Source organism: Muscardinus avellanarius (assembly GCF_963383645.1).
Source record: "Muscardinus avellanarius genome assembly, chromosome: 6".
Taxonomy (NCBI): Eukaryota; Metazoa; Chordata; class Mammalia; order Rodentia; family Gliridae; genus Muscardinus; species Muscardinus avellanarius.
The window spans coordinates 138,169,030-138,186,730 of NC_137791.1; the positions used below are offsets into that span (position 1 = coordinate 138,169,030).

General features: G+C 45.2%; 1 protein-coding gene across 1 annotated transcript in view; it reads right to left on the reverse strand.

The window, feature by feature from the left end:
• GRK4 (G protein-coupled receptor kinase 4) overlaps positions 1-17,701 on the reverse strand; it is a gene marked incomplete at both ends in the record, with an annotated part of 73,706 nt that overhangs the window by 45,739 nt on the left and 10,266 nt on the right. Inside the window, 2 exons of the mRNA XM_080697290.1 lie at positions 485-562; positions 6,121-6,233. Coding sequence (XP_080553416.1) covers positions 485-562; positions 6,121-6,233 — 191 coding nt within the window. The remainder of the gene's footprint in view (positions 1-484; positions 563-6,120; positions 6,234-17,701) is intronic.

Genomic DNA, 17,701 nt, shown 5'->3' on the forward strand with positions numbered 1-17,701 from the left:
CTCTGTGTCCTTCAGATAGCCATATGAATTTGAAAATCAGTGTAATAATTTTTTCAAAAGAGGCAACTAGATTTTTTTATAGGGATTATATTAAATCTATACATCACTGTGAGGATGTATTAAAATTCTTTTGATCCATGAACATGAGATGTCTTTCATTTGTATGTGTGTGTGGCACTGAGGATTGACCTGGGGGCATTCTACCTCTGAGCCACACCCCCAGCCCTATTTTATTTTTTATTTTGAAACAGGATTTTGCTAAGTTGCTGAGTATTTCACTAAATTGCTAAGGATGGCCTCAAGCCTGTGATCCTCCTGTCTCAGTTTCCCAAGTACTGGGGTTACGGGTGTGCACCACCACTCCCAGCCTGAGAAATTAAAATTTTCAACATATTTGTTATATATTATCCACAAAGTAAAAATGGCTATGTCCTTTATTTATGTAAGCTACTTACAAATTTTTATGCCAACGGAGAAAGCATACCTCGTCATTAAAGAATCTGTTTAAGATGGAGAAGCCACGGTCTCTTCGCTCATCATCAACAGTCACTTCATACTCTGCCTGATTGGGAGAGGAGAAGAGACAAACATTAGCTGAGCTTCTTTCCTACAATGCTTCATACTATTTAAGACTCTCTGACTTATGGGATTGGCTTGGCATCTTTAGAAACAGAAAGAAGTTCCATAGCTATTAACTATCTATAGCTATTCTTTGGGAATCTAAGGGTTATGAGAAGGTAAAACTGTCAATTATTGTTGGTTTTTTTTTTGTTTTGTTTTGTTTTTTGTGCTGGGGGTTGAATCCAAGGCTGTTTGCACATGCTAAAAGTGCTCTATCATTGAGCTACACCCCTGGCTTAAAGAGTCAATGTTTTAAAGGGGTAATAAAGTAGCAGAACAAGGTTTTCCATAATATTTTCTATGCCACATGATATTGTAAGCTGTTAACTGTGACTAAATAAAAATGGACCAGGCAACAGCATTTTGGAAGGTCAAAGAGCCACTTGGAAAGCCGAGTTCAGAGCTCCCAGAGCAAGTGAGAGTGGAAATACCCGAGTCAGTGCACACCAAAATCAGGGAAGAGCCGGGCGTAGTGGCGCACGCTTGTAATCCTCGCGCTTGGGAGGCGAAGACAGAAGGATCACGCAGGTTCGAAGCCAGCCGCACTGGCGTAAGAGACCCTGTTTCAAAAATATAAAATAGGTCTGGAAGTGTAGCCCGGAGGTAGAAGGGCTTCCAGGAACCCCAGTACCACTAAAAAAAATAAAATAAAATAAAAAATCAGGGAAGAGACCTAAGACCAGATGATGTTGTCCTACTGTTGTCAGAAGAAAAGAAATCACTTATTAGCTCCTGAAAAGTCTGAAAGACTTTCCACATGTGGGGTGTGTCCTGAAAAGATGCGATGGAACTACATTTCCTGAGTGAGGCTTACACCCTTAAAAGAGAAGGGCCCAGGATAGGGAGGTAGAGGCTGGTGGAGGGGCTAGCTGCAAGGGTGGCTGGGTTTACCTGAGCAGATGCATCTGTGGTGGAAAGCACCGCTGCTCCTCAAGTATCAACTCACTGAGGCAGGAGCTGGCTCGGCCAACAGCACCCTTGGGCATTCTACATTGTGGGACCACAAGGACCCACTCGTGGTCCTGGGGAAACTCCACAGGGAGGGATGGGGAGGAGGACCTCTGGGAAGTAGGGTGCCCATGGGGAGAAGGCAGTGACTTGGGCTTGAAGTCCTTCCTGCGTCCACTCAGGCAGCTCCTGTCTCATCAGCATATGGCCCAGGCATGCCATGGCTGTGCCTACAATGTACGTACGCCAAAGCCGCCATGCCCTGGCTAATGTTGCAAGTCCCCTAGGCTGGGGGTGGGGGTGATCAGGTAGTTTCTTCCCTCTGCTCTCTGATTTCTGGGCCGACCTTGAAGCTGGGGGATCCTGGCAAGACTGAAATGTTCTGGGAGGGACTGACCAGTACATAGTCTCAGTTCTCTGGCTCCCAAAACACTTCCACTTTGTAAACTTATTTTCCTGACCCACCACAACATAGTTTCCTCTACGTCTTTGAGGCAACTATTTAGTCACTTACACTAAGAGTTTGGGATAAATAACTAAAGCTATTTTGAGTGGGAATAATTATTATGAAAACTCTACTCACATGGTTTTTAAAAAAAGCTTCCTGGCCTCCATCTCTTGGGGAGTCAGGATATAGTCAGCTTTCTCTTCTGCACATGCTGACCCACAGTCAACAGAACACACTTGCAGCCTGCACACTATAACCCCTGGTCTTTGGGGAGCCTGAGGTGGAAGCTGAACTTTCCTCAGCTGGGCAGCTCTCCCTAACTTCAACTGACTAGCCTACCCAGTCGGGTAGGTCTCCCCCAGTTAGTGCTAAGGGCTGAGCTGAGGCTTTGCTAGAGGAAGAATTCTGCCTGAGGACAGCAGCTGAAGCCCATTTCTGGAAAGTTCATCAGAACCTTCCTGATGGTCCATCCTACCATCCTACCCAGGACTCTCCTACCCAGATGCCACCATCATCTAGGCCAGGTCCTTGCAATCGATCTCTTCAAATCCACCTTCTACTCGTTCTGGTTCTGACTGAACCCTGATACAGAAAACAAACACTGAGAGGGGAACCAGTTGCTGTGGGAGTGGGTGGGTAAGATGCAGCATCCATCCAAAACCAAACCCTCTGTGACCAGCACAGTTGACGTAATCCTACAACCTCGCAATCACCATCAAACCAGAAACAAAGCCAGTCCCATGGTCAGCGGCTGTCACCTAAAACTAACATATCATGAACTATTTGAAGATTTAAACCTGAAATACATTTTTATTTTTGCAGTAATGGATATGGAACCCAGAAGCATTCTACCTCTTAGCTAAACCCTCAGCCCTATTTTTTCCTTCTTTTTTTTGGTGGTACTGGGGTTCCTGGAAGCCCTTCTACCTCCGGGCTACACTCCCACACCTATTTTATACTTTTTTTTCTGGTTTCTTTTTTTTAATTTTTTAAAATTTATTTTTATTGGTGCATTGTAATCATACATCACATTGGAATACAAGATTTGAGAGGATATACAAGCACACATCATCCAATTAGCCCCCAGTCCCCATCCCATTCCCTCCCCCTCCCTGGATCCCATGCTTGTTTGGTGATTAACTTTGATACATTTGTTTATGTACCTCCTGCTTTTTAAAGAGGCTCCATCCTCCCCTATTCCATACCCTCTGATTGGTCACCTTAATTGCTTCACTGTAGGGCCCTTTCTATAGCTCGACCACTTCCTGTTGCCCCTTTCCTCCTAGTTATTGCTGATTAGGGGAAGCATCTGGTTTTAATTTTCTGCGATATTTTTCTGTGCATGCCGCGTTGAAAATACTGATCCCACTCTTGACGGCCCCAGTTGTAGCCTGGCTACCCAGTAGACTGATCCAGACCTCGCTGGCTCAAGCAGTGGCCTTGCCTCATGGGAGGCCCCGATTCGGGTCTCGCTGGCCCCGACACCGGCCTAACCCCTCAGCTGGCTCCGATCCCAACCTCGGAGGCCGCATTAGTGGCCTTGCCTAATGGCAGGCTCCGATGCCGGCCTCACTGCCCCAGCACCGGCCTAACCCCTCGGCAGGCTCCGATTCAGGCCTCGGAGGCCTCAGTAGTGGCCTTGCTTCACGGAAGGCTCTGATGCCAGCCGCTGGCCCCGGCACTGGCCTAACCCCTCGGCAGGCTCCGATCCTGGCCTCCGAGACCCTGGCACCGGCCTTGCCTCGCGGCAGGCTCTGATCCCAGCCTCGCTGGCCCCAGCACCGGCCTACCCCCTCGGCAGGCTCCGATCCTGACCTGGAGGCCTCAATAGCGGCCTTGCCTCATGGAAGGCTCCGATGCCGGCCACTGGCCCCGGCACTGGCCTAACACCTTGGCAAGTTCCGATCCCAGCCTCGGAGGCCTCAATAATGGCCTTGCCTCACAGAAGGCTCCGATGCCGACCGCTGGTCCCGGAACCGGCCTAACCCCTCGGCAGACTCCAATCCTGGCCTCGGAGGCCCTGGCACCGGCCTTGCCTCGCGACAGGCTCCAATGCAGGCAGCTGGTCCCGGCACCGGCCTAACCCGTTGGCAGGCTCCAATCCCGGCCTCGGAGGCCCCTATTTTATACTTTTTTTTATTTTTGGAAACAGGGTCTCTTAAGCCAGCGTGGCTGGCTTCAAACCTGAGGGATCCTCCTGTCTCCGCCTCCCAAGCGCGGGGATTACAAGCATGCACCACCACGCCCAGCTTCCATGCTCACTTCTGAAATATAATTTTTTGTGTGTGGATCTGGAGATGGAACCCAGGGGCATTCAATCTCTGAGATACACCCCCTGCCCTATTTTTTATTCTTTATTTTGAAACAGGGTCTTACTAAGTTGTGGAGGGGCTCACTAAGTAGCTGAGTCTGTCCACGAACTGCAATCTTTCAGTCTCAGCCTCCCAAATGCTGGAATTAAAAGCGTGCGCCACCACGCCCGGCTTCTGAAATATAATTTTATTTTTCATTTTCTTTTTTTTTTAAACAGGGTCTCACTAAGTTGCAGAGGGCCTCACTAAGTAGCTAGAGCTGGCTGCAAACCTGCGATCCTCCTGTATCAGCCTCCCAAGTACCGGGATTACAAGTGTGTACCACCAAGCCCAGAACCTGATCAGTTACTTCGTGTGTGTGTGTGGGGGGGGTAGTGGGGTTCCTGGAAGCCTTTCTACCTCCGGGCTACACTCCCAGACCTATTTTTTATATTTTTATTTGGAAACAGGGTCTCTTAAACCAGCGCGGCTGGCTTCGAACCTGCGTGATCCTTCTGTCTCCGCCTCCAAGCGCGGGGATTACAAGCGTGCGCCACCATGCCCAGCATGGTCAGTTACTTCTAACTCCACATTTTTAAAATTCTAGACTTGTTGGTGATATTCATAAATATTTAGAAACACAAAGTTATACCTATAAAGAAATCACACAATAAGTCTCAAGCAGGCTACATGAAAATGTTAGAAACTTTACAGAGCATTGTAAATTCCATCCAAAAGTTATCATCTTTCGCTGGGCATGGTGGCGCACGCTTGTATTCCCTGCGCTTGGGAGGCTGAGACAGGAGGATTGCACGGGTTCGAAGCCAGCCTCAGCTACTTTAGTGAGGCTTTCAGCAACTTAGTGAGACCCTGTTTCCAAATAAAATATAAAAAAGGTCTGGGAGTATAGCCCGGAGGCAGAAAGCCTCTGGGTTCCACCCCCAGTACCACAAAAAAAAAAAAAAAAAAAAGTTATCATCTTTCTTATAATAATTTTATATCCCTTTCATATGCTTCTGGGTTAAAGTGTTTTAAGTATATAGAATCTGCTGCTGAGGACAAGAAGGATATTTTTTTTTTTCGGTACTGGGGATGGAACCCAGGGGCTTTCTATCTCCAAGCGACACCCCCAGCCCTATTTTTTATTCTTTATTTTGTAACAGGACCTCACTGAGTTGAAAAGGACCTCACTAAATAGTAGCTGAGGCTGACTGCAAACCACGATCCTTCCTGTCTCAGCCTCCTGAATGCTGGGATTACAAGCATGCACCACCACATCCGGCAGACAAGAATATTTTTCAGGTGGCCGAAGAAGCATATTGTCCTTTTATTTTATTTTATTTTATTTTGCGGATTTGGGGATGGAACCCAGGGGCATTTGACCTCTGAGCTCTACCCTCTGCCCTATTTTTTATTCTTTATGTTTGAAAGAGGGTCTCACTAAGTTGCAGAGGGCCTCACTAAGTAGCTGAGGCTGTCCGTGAACAGCGATCCTCCCGTCTCAGCCTCCCAAATGCTGAGATTACAAGCGTGCGCCACCATGCCCAGCTGCATATTGTCCTTTTACCCATCACCTTTCATACAAATGAGAGTGCAAGAGTCAAAGTCACTCAGTGCGTACAATTGACCCTCCACCACCAGAGATATGATTCCACCTGCAAGACCACTCCATACAAAAGGGATTCCCATTGGATGTCCACAGCGTAGCACCAAAACAACTAGTCTATCCACTCTTGGAGAACTGTGCAGGGCTAAGTGTTAAAATCTCAAAACACTAGATTGGGCAGTTCACCCCTGAAAGGAATCGCTTACCACTGCAACCAAGAATTCAATGCACCTCTTTAGGTCTGGTTTTGTGTCACAGAACTGCCTGAAGAGAAGTCTTCCTATTGGCTGCTTGTCACAAAGACTCCTATAACTCTTTTCTGGGTGAAGAAAGGGGACAGGAAACAAGCAGATACAGTGGTTACAATTCACCCAGTTTTGTTCTGAACCTTACTTAATGTTTTCACTTGATACAGTGAAAGTAAAAATAGTATTTGCAATTATTTATTATTATTATCATTGTTATTATTATTATTATTATTATTATTATTATTATTATTATTACTACTACTACTACTACTACTACTACAGTACTGGGGATGGAACCCAGGGGCATTCTATCTCCAAGCTACACCCCAGTCCTATTTTCTTTCATTATTTTGAAACAGGGTCTCACTAAGTTGTGGAGGGTCCCACCAAGTTGCTGAGGCTCAGCCTGCTAGGTACTGGGATTACAAGCACATAAGCACATTCACCATGCCCAGCCCTATTTTTTTTTTAATTCTTTATTTTGATACAGGGTCTCAGTGAGTTGCAAAGGGCTTCAATAAGTAGTAGCTGAGGCTGTTTATGAATCTTGATCCTCTTGTCTCAGCCTCCCAAATGCTGGGATCACAAGTGTGAGCCACCACACCTGGCTGCAGTATTATTATTATTTGTGTGTGTGTGTGTGTGTGTGTGTGTGTGTGTGTGTGTGTTACTGGGGGGAGGGACCCGGGGGCTTTTCTACCTACAGGCTATACTCCCAGACCTATTTTTATTTATTTTTATTTTTATTTATTTATTTATTTTGGTGGTACTGGGGGTGGAACCCAGGGGCTTTCTACCTCTAGGCTATACTCCCAGACCTATTTTATAATTTTATTTGTAAACAGGATCTCATTAAGTTGCTGAGAGCCTCACTAAGTAGCTGAGGCTGGATTCGAACCTGTGCGATCCTCCTGTCTCAGCCTCCCAAGCGCAGGGATTTCAAGAGTGCCCCACCATGCCCAGCCTATTTTTATACTTTATTTGGAAACAGGGTCTCACTAAGTTGCTGAGAGCCTCACTAAGTAGCGGAGGCTGGTTTCGAACCTATGTGATACTCCTGTCTCAGCCTCCCAAGAGCTGGAATTACAAACCCAGCTATAGTATTATTTAAACTACTATTCTGTTTACTACTTTAGACTGGGTTATGATGAACATTCTTTTTTTCTTTTCTTTTTTTTTTTAAGTATTTGGGATGGAACCCAGGGGCATTCTATCTCTGAGCTATACCGCCAGCCCTATTATTTATTATTTTGAAACAGGGTCTCACTAAGTTGCAGAGGGCCTCCTTAAGTAGCTGAGGCTGTCGGCGAACTACAATCCTCCTGTCTCAGCCTCCCGAATGCTGGGGTTACAAGCATGCACCACCACGTACTGCACTTTTTTGGTATTGGAAATTAAACCCAGGGGGCATTCTTACCTCTGGGCTATACCCCAAGCCCTTTTTATTTTACAACAGGGTCTTGCTAGGTTGTTAACGTTTGCCCTAAGATGCTCAGGCTGGCTTTAAACCTGCGACCTGTCTCAGCATCCCAAGTACTAGGATTAGTTGTGTGCCACCATGCTTTTGTGTGTGTGTGTGTGTGTGTGTGTGTGTGTGTGTGTGTGTGTATTACTGAAGATTAAATCCAGGGGCATTCTACCTCCGAGCTACACCCCCAGCTCTATTTTTTATTCTTTATTTTGAAACAGGGTCTCACTGAGTTGCAAAGGGCCTCACTAAGTAGCTGAGGCTGGCTGTAAACTGCGATCCTCCTGTCTTAGCCTCCCGAATGCTGGGATGACAAGCGTGCGCCACCACACTCAGCTTCTCACCATGCTTTTTAATTGTTCTTGTTTTTATCTTTTCAGTAGGAAATATTGTACACGTTACCTCAAACAGTGATACAGTTCTGAGGACAAAGCCCTTTCTTGTCAATGTGTCAAGGTGAAATAAAAAACAAAATTCTTATGTCCAAAATAGGTTATTTCAAACTTAGTAAGACAGCCAGTTTCCTTCCTGGTAGTGGTTGTGAACTGGAAATGGATAAACATGTTTACTTCCCCCAATGTGACTCTAAAGCTGGAGAATGAAAGTTCTTGAAAAGTGAGTGAGCCACACAAACTCCTCTAGTGAGGGTCACTGATGCCATGTGGCTCTGGGCATCTAACAGTCCTGCTTGGATCACTGAGTTTATACCCGGCAAAGTCCAGGCAAGGACATAAATACATGAGTACCAGCATGCAGCTGCTCCTTTCAGCAAACCTCACAAGTTTTCCAAAATCGTGTCCAATTTGGCTACCCCGCTTCATTTTAGGGCTATTCTTTAACTATACTTAAAAAACATGAGACACAAACCAGTCATGTTCTTGGAATTGTGAGAGTTTTTAATACTCCCTCCCTGATTTGAAGGTTCAAGAATATTCCCAGTTTCCAGTGGAAGACAACGGACTAACACAGGTCTGCCTTCCTTCTCTCCCAGATTCCTACAGAAATGACCAACTAGTGAAACAAAAACAAAATAACGTCAAAAAGAACAAAACGACAGAAAAAGAATAAGGCAGCTCAGGAGTCAGAATTCTGAGGACCACCTGGCAGAGAGCCCCCAGCTCCAGCCCAGCCAGCCCTGCCTCCTGGGGAGGCCCCTTATGCAGCTGGCCAAGAGGCCAGGGAACAGCAGGAGAACGCTGGGCCCCAAGAGGAAGACGCAGACGGCAGCTCAAGGGACTGAGGTGTCCTCTGCAAAGTAAGCAGTTCTGCTGTGGCACTGACACGGGGGCCCCGTGGGGACACTGCACCTGCAGCATGCCCGCTGCGGAACGCCACCCAAGGAGAATGTGGGGCTGCACAAGCATGAGGAAGCCACGCTGGCCGCCTGTGTTAGCAAATGCAGCCCTTGGGAGAAAACTGGATAAGCAGCCTCAGCTCTCTAGGCAACTGGGAAAGAAGCAGCTAAAACCCCTTTACCATGTCTGGTTCACAACCCCTTTAGTAATCTCACTTTCCACACAGGAGTCACAGCCGGGCGTGGTGGCGCATGCTGTAATCCCAGCATTAGGGAGGCTGAGACCGGAGGATTGCGGTTTGCAGACAGCCTCAGCTACTTAGGCCCTGTTTCAAAATAAAGGATAAAAAAATAGGGTGGGGGGTGTGGCTCAGAGGTTGAATGCCCCTGGGTTCTATCCCCACACCCACCAAAAAATAAAAAAATTAAAAAAGAGTCACATGCATTTGGAGAGGGGCACTGGGCCTCAGCAGGGCATTCAGGATTACTGGGAGGGAGGGGCCCTGGAACAGTGGCCACAGAGAACCCTGTGGGTGGGGACCAGCCAGAAGAGATACCTCAACAAACCCCCTGCCCACAAGGGAGCAGCTCAAAGAGACTAGTTTCTGAGAGAAGACTTACCATATCGCCTCTCTTTTTCTCTCTCTCCATGGTCCTCCCACAGAAAGAACACTAAGTCAAAATTTTTAGCTTGGCTATCCTGTACAAAGCCTGTCTTAGGATTTCAGAACAACCAAAAGATGAAAACTAGAAAAATCTAAGATGAGCTTTCTACCACAGGAAATGGAACGCTATATAAACTCACAAAGGAAACAGAGATGTGCACAAGAGATGGCTAGGATCTCAGAGGACACTGTTAGGCTCCATAAAGAAACTTCCACCTGAACATGCTCATGGAATCATGCTCGCCAAGGCCTGCCCGCCCGCCCTCAGCACACCACCACCAAGTGCTGTCACAGGGATGGGAAGAGCGCTCTGGACCTGTGGCCTAACCCTGGGCCGCCGTGACACGCCCACCTGTCTGGGCCTGTGCTGGCCCTGGTTCTCCTGATCCAGACTCAACGTGGATCTCTCTTGTGGCTCCTGCTGGGTCCACCTGGCCAGGCGGGCCTGCTGTCTCACTGAGCTGAACCAGGATGAAAGGGCTCTGCACGCGGTCTTTCACTTTGCTGTCTCGCTAGGAGGACCACGTGTGTGTTCAGTCTCATGACTTCTAAATGCTCCCGGTATACATGTCCTCAGACTCCTATCTATAGTTCAGAATTCTCTAAGCTCTCCACATGAATATACAGTTTCTTCCTGGCATGGTGGTGGTGCAGCTTGTAATCCCAGTACTTGAGAGGCTGAGAGAGGAGGATCACAGGTTCGGAGTCAGCCTCATCAATTTAGTGAAGCCTCTGCAACTTAATGAGACCCTATTTTAAAATAAAAAATAAAAAATAGGGCTGGGGTGTAGCTCAGAGGTAGAATGTCTCTGGGTTCAATCCCTAGTACTGGAAAGCCAGGCATGGTGGCGCATGCTTGTAATCCCATCATTTGGGAGGCTGAGACAGGTGGATCGTGGTTCCGGCCAGCCTCAGCTACTTAGTGAGGCCCTTCGCAATTTAGTAAGACCTTGTTTCAAAAGAATAAAATATATGGCAGGGGATGTAGCTCAGAGGTGAAATGCCCCTGAGTTCCATCCCCAGACCCCTCCAAAAATTTCTAGTACTAGGAGAAAAAAAAATATATATATATATACATATATACCGTTTCCATCTAAGCAGTCCCACCTGTGTCCAGCCTGTGAACACACAAGACCTGTAAGTCTTCCTTAATACTCCCTTGCTTTACTCCCACACATAAAGATATTGGAGTCTCTCATGGCCATCCAATTGTCTCAGTTCCATCACCATATCAACCACACTCCCCTCTGCTCTTGCCTGGACAAAGCCAACAGTGTCCTCTGTGGTCCTCTTGTTTCAATGTTGACCCCTTTACTCTAATTCTCTTGTTTCTCTCTGTCTGTCTGTCTGACTGTCTGTCTTTCTCTATGGACTGAACCCAGGGAGGCGTTCTACCTCTGAATTACATCACCAACCCTCTTTTTTTATTTATTAAAACAGGCTCTCAGCCAGGTGTGGTGGCACACGCTTGTAAACCCAATACGTAAGTGGCTGAGAGAAGGACGATCTGGATTTGAGGCCACCCTCAGCTACTTAGTAAGGCCCCTGCAACTTAGTGAAACCCTGTTTCAAAATAAAAAGAATAAAAAATAGGGTTGGGGGTATGGCTCAGAGGTAGAATGCCCCTGGGCTCAATCCCCAGTAACACACACACACACAAACACAAATGGGAATGGGGGTAGGGTATAGCTCGGAGGTAGAATACCGCGGGTTCCATCTCCAGTACCAATAATAACAATAACAATAACAACAACAACAATAAAAAAAATAATAATAATGGTCTCACTAAGTTGCAGAGGGTCTTGCTAAGTTGCTGAGGCTGGCTGCAAATCTGTGATCCTCCTGTCTCAGTCTCCCAAGCACTGGGATAATAAGCATGTGCCACCATGCCTGGCTTTTCTACTTCCATTCTTCACACTGGATTCTGAGAAATATGATTCTGATTACATCATTCCTCTGCTAAAAACTTGGCAATGTCAACTTTTCATAACTCCAATAAGACAAAGCCTCCCAGGCCTGCAAATCCCTGCTACCTCCTCTGTCTTATCCAGTGCTGTGCTGCCTTCCTCTTTGCTCCCAGAAGACTGGACTTTCTTTTTTTTCTTTTTTTAAATTTTCTATTGGTGCATTATATTCATACATCATATTGAGGTAAAAATCTTGAGTGTACATACATGTACACATCACTGATTTAACCCCTACCCAGTTCCCACCCCATTCCCTCCCTGTCCCTCCTTCCTTTGCTTGGCTTAGTGGTTGACTTCAATATGTTTAAGTACATTGTGTGTTTTAGAGATTTTCCTTCTTGCCCCCCGAAGAGTGGACTTTCTGAGTGCCTGGAAACTGCTGTGCTCCCTCCCACCTTGGGGCCCTCATGCCTGCCAACCTTGTGCCTGAAGTCCTCTTCTGTCTCTCTTACCCCACACTTCCTATGCCCAGCCCAGTTCCTTCCTTAGGAAGCCTTCTCTGGCCCTCTCTGCCTCATCCCAAATAGATCAAGTTACTTCTTCAAGACGGTTTGTACTTTTTATTTTAAAACACATAATTATGCCAGGTGTGGTGGCACACACTTGTAATCCTAGCACTTGGGAGGCTGAGACTGGAAGATCACACAGGTTCGAAGCCAGCCTCAGCTACTGAGTGAGGCTCTCAGCAACTTAGTGAGACCCTGTTTCCAAATAAAGTATAAAAAAATAGGCCTGGGAGGATAACCCAGAGGTAGAAAAGCCTCTAGGTTACACTCCCCAGTACCACACACACACACACACACACACACACACAAAAAAAAAAAAAAAAAAAAAACCCACATATTACATCAAAATAACTACCCAGAAGCCAGGCATGGCAGCACACGCCTATAATTCCAGTACTTGAGAGGCTGAGACAGGAGGATGGCAGGTTTGAGGGCAACCTTAGCAAGTAGGGACACTCTTGTCCATCTAGTGAGACCCTGTTTCTAAATAAGAAATAAAATCATGCTGGAGGTGTAGTAGAATGCCTCTGGGTTCAATCCCTAGTAATCCCACATACACACACATACAAAAAGAATACCCAGAAGAATTGGAAGCATACTGAAGTAATTAATATGCAAATGTATATAAAAGTAATTCTGTGATTATACTTTCTGTTTATATTTATTCTGTTAGCACAAATAGTCCCAAAAACTATTAAGAAAAAAATAAGTCTGGGGTGTAGCTCAAAGATCAATGCCTCTGGTTTCAATCCCCAATTACACACACACACACACACACACACACACACACACACACACACACACACCTACCCAAAAGAACTAGAAGCAGAGTAAGGTAATTAATATGTAAATGTATAGAAAAGTGAATTCTGTGATTATATTTTCTGATTATGCTTCTTCTGTTACCATAAATAGTTTTGAAGACTATTACAATGTGAATATCAAATAATAGAGTCAACTTTCTTACTAATCTCTCTATGCTATAGTCAGAAAAAATTAATACTATAGGTCAACTATCACTTGGTCCAGAGAAGATCTGCACATAGCCACAAAGCCTTCAAAAGATGCTCAACATAATTAGGCACTAGGGAAATTCAAACCACACCTACTAGGATGGCTGAAATAAAATTTTTTTGTGGTCCTGAGGATTGACACCAGGAGCAGTCTACCTCTGAGCTATACCCCAGTAATTTTTAGTTTTTTATTTTATAACAGGGTCTCACTAAGTTGCTGAGGCTGCCTTTGAACCTACAATCTTCTTGTCTCAGCCTCCCAAGCACTGGGATGACAGGCATGCATCACTGCACCTGGTTTGTAACAAAACTGACAAGTATTGGTAAGGATGTGGAGAGAGTGAAACTGTCATTTATTGCTGGGGGGTGTGAAATGATGCAGCTACTTCAGAGAAGTCTTGTAGTTCCTCCAAAAGTTGAACAACATGGAGATATCATATACAGTAGGCTGAATAATAGCCCCAAGATATTGGGCTCAAACTCCTGGACCCTGGAAATGGGTACTCTTAAAAGGGCTCTGTTAGCCGGGCGTGGTGACACACACTTGTAATCCCAGCATTCAGGAGGCTAAGACAGGAGGATCATGGTTTGTGTCCAGCCTTAGCTACTTAGTGAGGCCCTCTGCAACTCAGTGAGACTCTGTTTCAAAATAATGAATAAAAAATAGAGCTGAGTGTGTAGCTCGAGGTAGAATGCCCCTGGGTTCCGTCCCCAGTACTGAAAAAAAAAAAAAAAAGGGGAGGTCTCTGCATATGGGATAAAATGAATGATCTTGACATGGGAAGATTCCTGTGGGTTATGTGAATGGGCCCTAAACATAATCACATGTATATTTACAAAAGTCTACAAAGAGACCCTCAAGTTTACAGTCAGCTGATTTTTTTTTTTTTTTTGAGGCAGAGTCTCACTATGTTACCCAGGTGGCCTCTAACTCCTGAAAATAAGTGATTCTCTAGCCTCAGCACCTTCTTGAGTAACTGGGAATATAAGTATGTATCACTGTGCTGGTGTGTGTGTGTGTGTGTGTGTGTGTGTGTGTGTGTGTGTGTGTGTTAGTGAGGATCAAACCCAGGGGCAGACCTGCAAGGTAAACTCCCAGCCCCCTTTGTGTTTTGTTTTGAAAAGGGTCTCACTAGGTTACTAAGAGTCTTGCTACATTGCTGAGGCTGGTCTTGAAACTGGGATCCTCCTGTCTCAGCCTCTCAAGTACTGGGATTACAGGCACATACCAACAAACCCAGTGTAGGGATGTATCTTAGAGGTAGAATGCCCCTGGGTTCAATCCCCAGTACTACACCGGGCGTGGTGGCGCACGCTTGTAATCCCCACACTTGGGAGGCTGAGACAGGAGGATCGCACAGGTTCAAAGCCAGCCTCAGCTACTTAGTGAGGCTCTCAGCAACTTAGCAAGACCCTGTTTCCAAATAAAACATAGAATAGGTCTGGGAGTGTAGCCCAGAGGTAGAAGTCCCCTGGGTTTCACCATCCCCAGTACCACACACACAAAAAAAATCCCCAGTACTACAAACATTAATTAATTAATTAAAATTTAAAAGGGAGCTGGGTGTGGTGGTACACGCTTATAATCCCAGTACTTGGGAGGCTGAGATAGGAGGATCATGCAGGTTTGAAGTCAGCCTCAGCTACATAGTGAGGATCTCAGCAACTTAGTGAGACTGTTTACAAATAAAATATAAAATAGGTCTGGGAGTGTAACCCAGAGGTAGAAAGCCTTTGGGTTCCATTCCCAGCAAAACACACACACACACACACACACACACACACACACACACACACACACACACACTAATTAAAAAGGGCTAATACAAATAAAACAGAGCCAGGCGTGGTGGCCCATGCTTGTAATCCCAGCATTTGGGAAGCTGAGACAGAAGGATTGTGCAGGTTTGAAGCCAGCCTCAGCTACTTAGTGAGGCCCTCTGAAACTCAGTGAGACTCTGTTTCAAAATAAAGAATAAAAAATAGGGCTGGAGATATTGCTTGGAGGTAGAATACCTCTGGGTTTCATTTCCAGTACTGTTAAAAAAAAAAAAAAAAGATAAAACAAAACAGAAATAAATTTTACATCTTAAGAACAAAAAGACAATCCAAATTTTTTTTGGGGGGTCTGGGGATGGAACCCAGGGGCATTTGACCTCGGAGCTGCACCCCCACCCCTATTTTTTATTCTTTATGTTGAAACAGGGTCTCACTAAGTTGCAGAGGGCCTCACTAGGTAGCTGAGGCTGTCCACGAACTGTGATCCTCTAGTCTCAGCCTCCCGAATGCTGGGATTACAAGCGTGCGCCACCACGCCCTGCTGCAATTTTTAAAATGGGTAAAGGATTTAGACAGGCATTTCTCCAAAAGAAAATACAGAAATGACCAATTAGTACATTCAAAGATGCTAAACATCATTTATCATTAGAGAAATGCAAATCAAAATACAATGAATATAATTTCATATCCACAGGGATGGATATAATAAGAACGAAGTGGAAATTAAAGTCTTGGCTAAGATGTGGAACAATTGATATACGTTGCTGGTGGGAATATAAAATGGTGCAGCTACTTTGAAAACAGTCTATCAGTCTCTCAAAAAGTGAAACACTGATTGGGTGCAGTGTCACACATCTGTAATCCCTTTTTTTGGGAGGTTGAGAAAGGAGGATTACTTCAAAGCCAGCCTCAGCAACTTAGTGAGGCTCTCAGCAACTTAACAAGACCCTGTTTTCAAACAAAAAATTAAATTGGCTAGGAGTGTAGCTCAGTAGGAAAATGCCTCTGGATTCAATCCCCAGCACCACACACACACACACACACACACACACACACACACACACACACACAATGAACCACTGCTAGGCATGGAGACACATGCTTGTTATCCCAGCATTGGGAGGCTAAGACAGAAAGATTACAGATTCAAAGCCAGCCTTGGCAATTTACAAGGCTCTTAGCAACTTAGTGAGACCTTGTTTCAAAACAAAAGATAAAGCTCAGTGTGGTGGTAAATGTCTGTAATCCCTGTACATGGGAAGATGAGACAGGAAGATCACAGGTTCAAGGCCAGCCTCAGCCACTTAGCAAAGCCCTCAGCAACTTAGTGCGATGCTGTTTCAAACTAAAACATAAAATAGGGCTGGGAAGTGTAGCTCAGAGGTAGAAATCTCCTGTGTTCAATCCCCAGTACCTCAAAATAATAAAAATAATAAGAAAAACAGTAAGTCAGTCAGGCGTAGTGTTGCACACGTGTAATCCCAGTATTTAGGAGGCCGAGACAGGAGGATCACAGTTTGCGGACAGCCTCAGCTACTAAGTAAGGCCCTCTGCAACTTAGTGAGACCCTGTTTCAAAATAAGGAATAAAGCCAGACGTGGTGGCTCACGCTTGTAATTCCTGCGCTTGGGAGGCGGAGACAGGAGGATCACACAGGTTCAAAGCCAGCCTTAGGAGACCCTGTTTCCAAATAAAATATAAAAAGTAGGTCTGGGAGTGTAGTCCGGAGGTTGAAGGGTTTCCAGGAACCCCAGTTCCACCAAAAAAGAATAAAAAAATAGGGCAGGGGGTGTAGCTCGAAGGTCAAATGCCTCTGGGTTCTATCTCCAAACCCGCAAACAAACAAACAAACAAACAAAAAACAAACAATAAATCGGGCATGATGGCACACACTTGTAATCTCAGTATTCAAGAGGCTGAGAAAGTGGGATCTCAGGTTCTCGACAGCCTCAGCTACTTAGCCTTGCAAATACTGGCATTTACCATCATGCCCTGTTCAAAAAGAGCTTTTAAATGAAAAGTTTTCTTTTTTTTCTTTTTTTTTTTTTCTTTTAGTTCTAGGGATGGAACCCAGAGGAAGCACTCAGCAACTTAGTAAGACTCTGTTTCAAAATAAAGAATAGGCTGGGTGTGGTGGCCTACACTTGTAATCCCTGCGCTTGGGAGGCTGAGACAGGAGGATCACACAGGTTCAAAGCCAGCCTCAGCTACTGAGTGAGGCTCTCGGCAACCTATTGAGATCCTGTTTCCAAATAAAGTATAAAATAGGTCTGGGAGTATAGTCTGGAGGTACAAAGCCCCTGAGTTCCACCCCCAGTACCACCAAAAAAAAAAAAAAAAAAAAAAAATAGCTGGGCGTGGTGGTAGTACACACTTAAAATCCCAGCATTTGGAAGGCTGAGACAGGAGGATCACAGTTTGCGGATAGCCTCAGCTACTACTTAGTGAGGCTTTTTGCAACAATGTGAGACCCTGTTTCAAAATAAAGAAAAAATAGGGTTGGGGGTATAGCTTGGAGGTAGAATGCCCCTGGGTTCCATCCTCAGTACCAAAAAAAAAAAAAAAAAAAAAAAAGAAAAAGGAAAAAAAAAAGGAAAAGAACAAAAAACAAGGCTGGGGGTGTAGCTCAGAGGTAGAATGTCCCTGAGTTCAATCCCCAATGCCATAAAAAATACATAAAACTTAAAAAAATAGGGCTGGGGTTATAACAAAAAGGTCGAATATCCCTAGGTTCAATATCCAGTACTGAAAAAAAAAAAAAACAACTGATAACAACTAGTGTTAGCCAGGGCATAGGCAAAAATAAAAAACAAAAATAAAAATAAATTAACTAGGTATGGTGACACA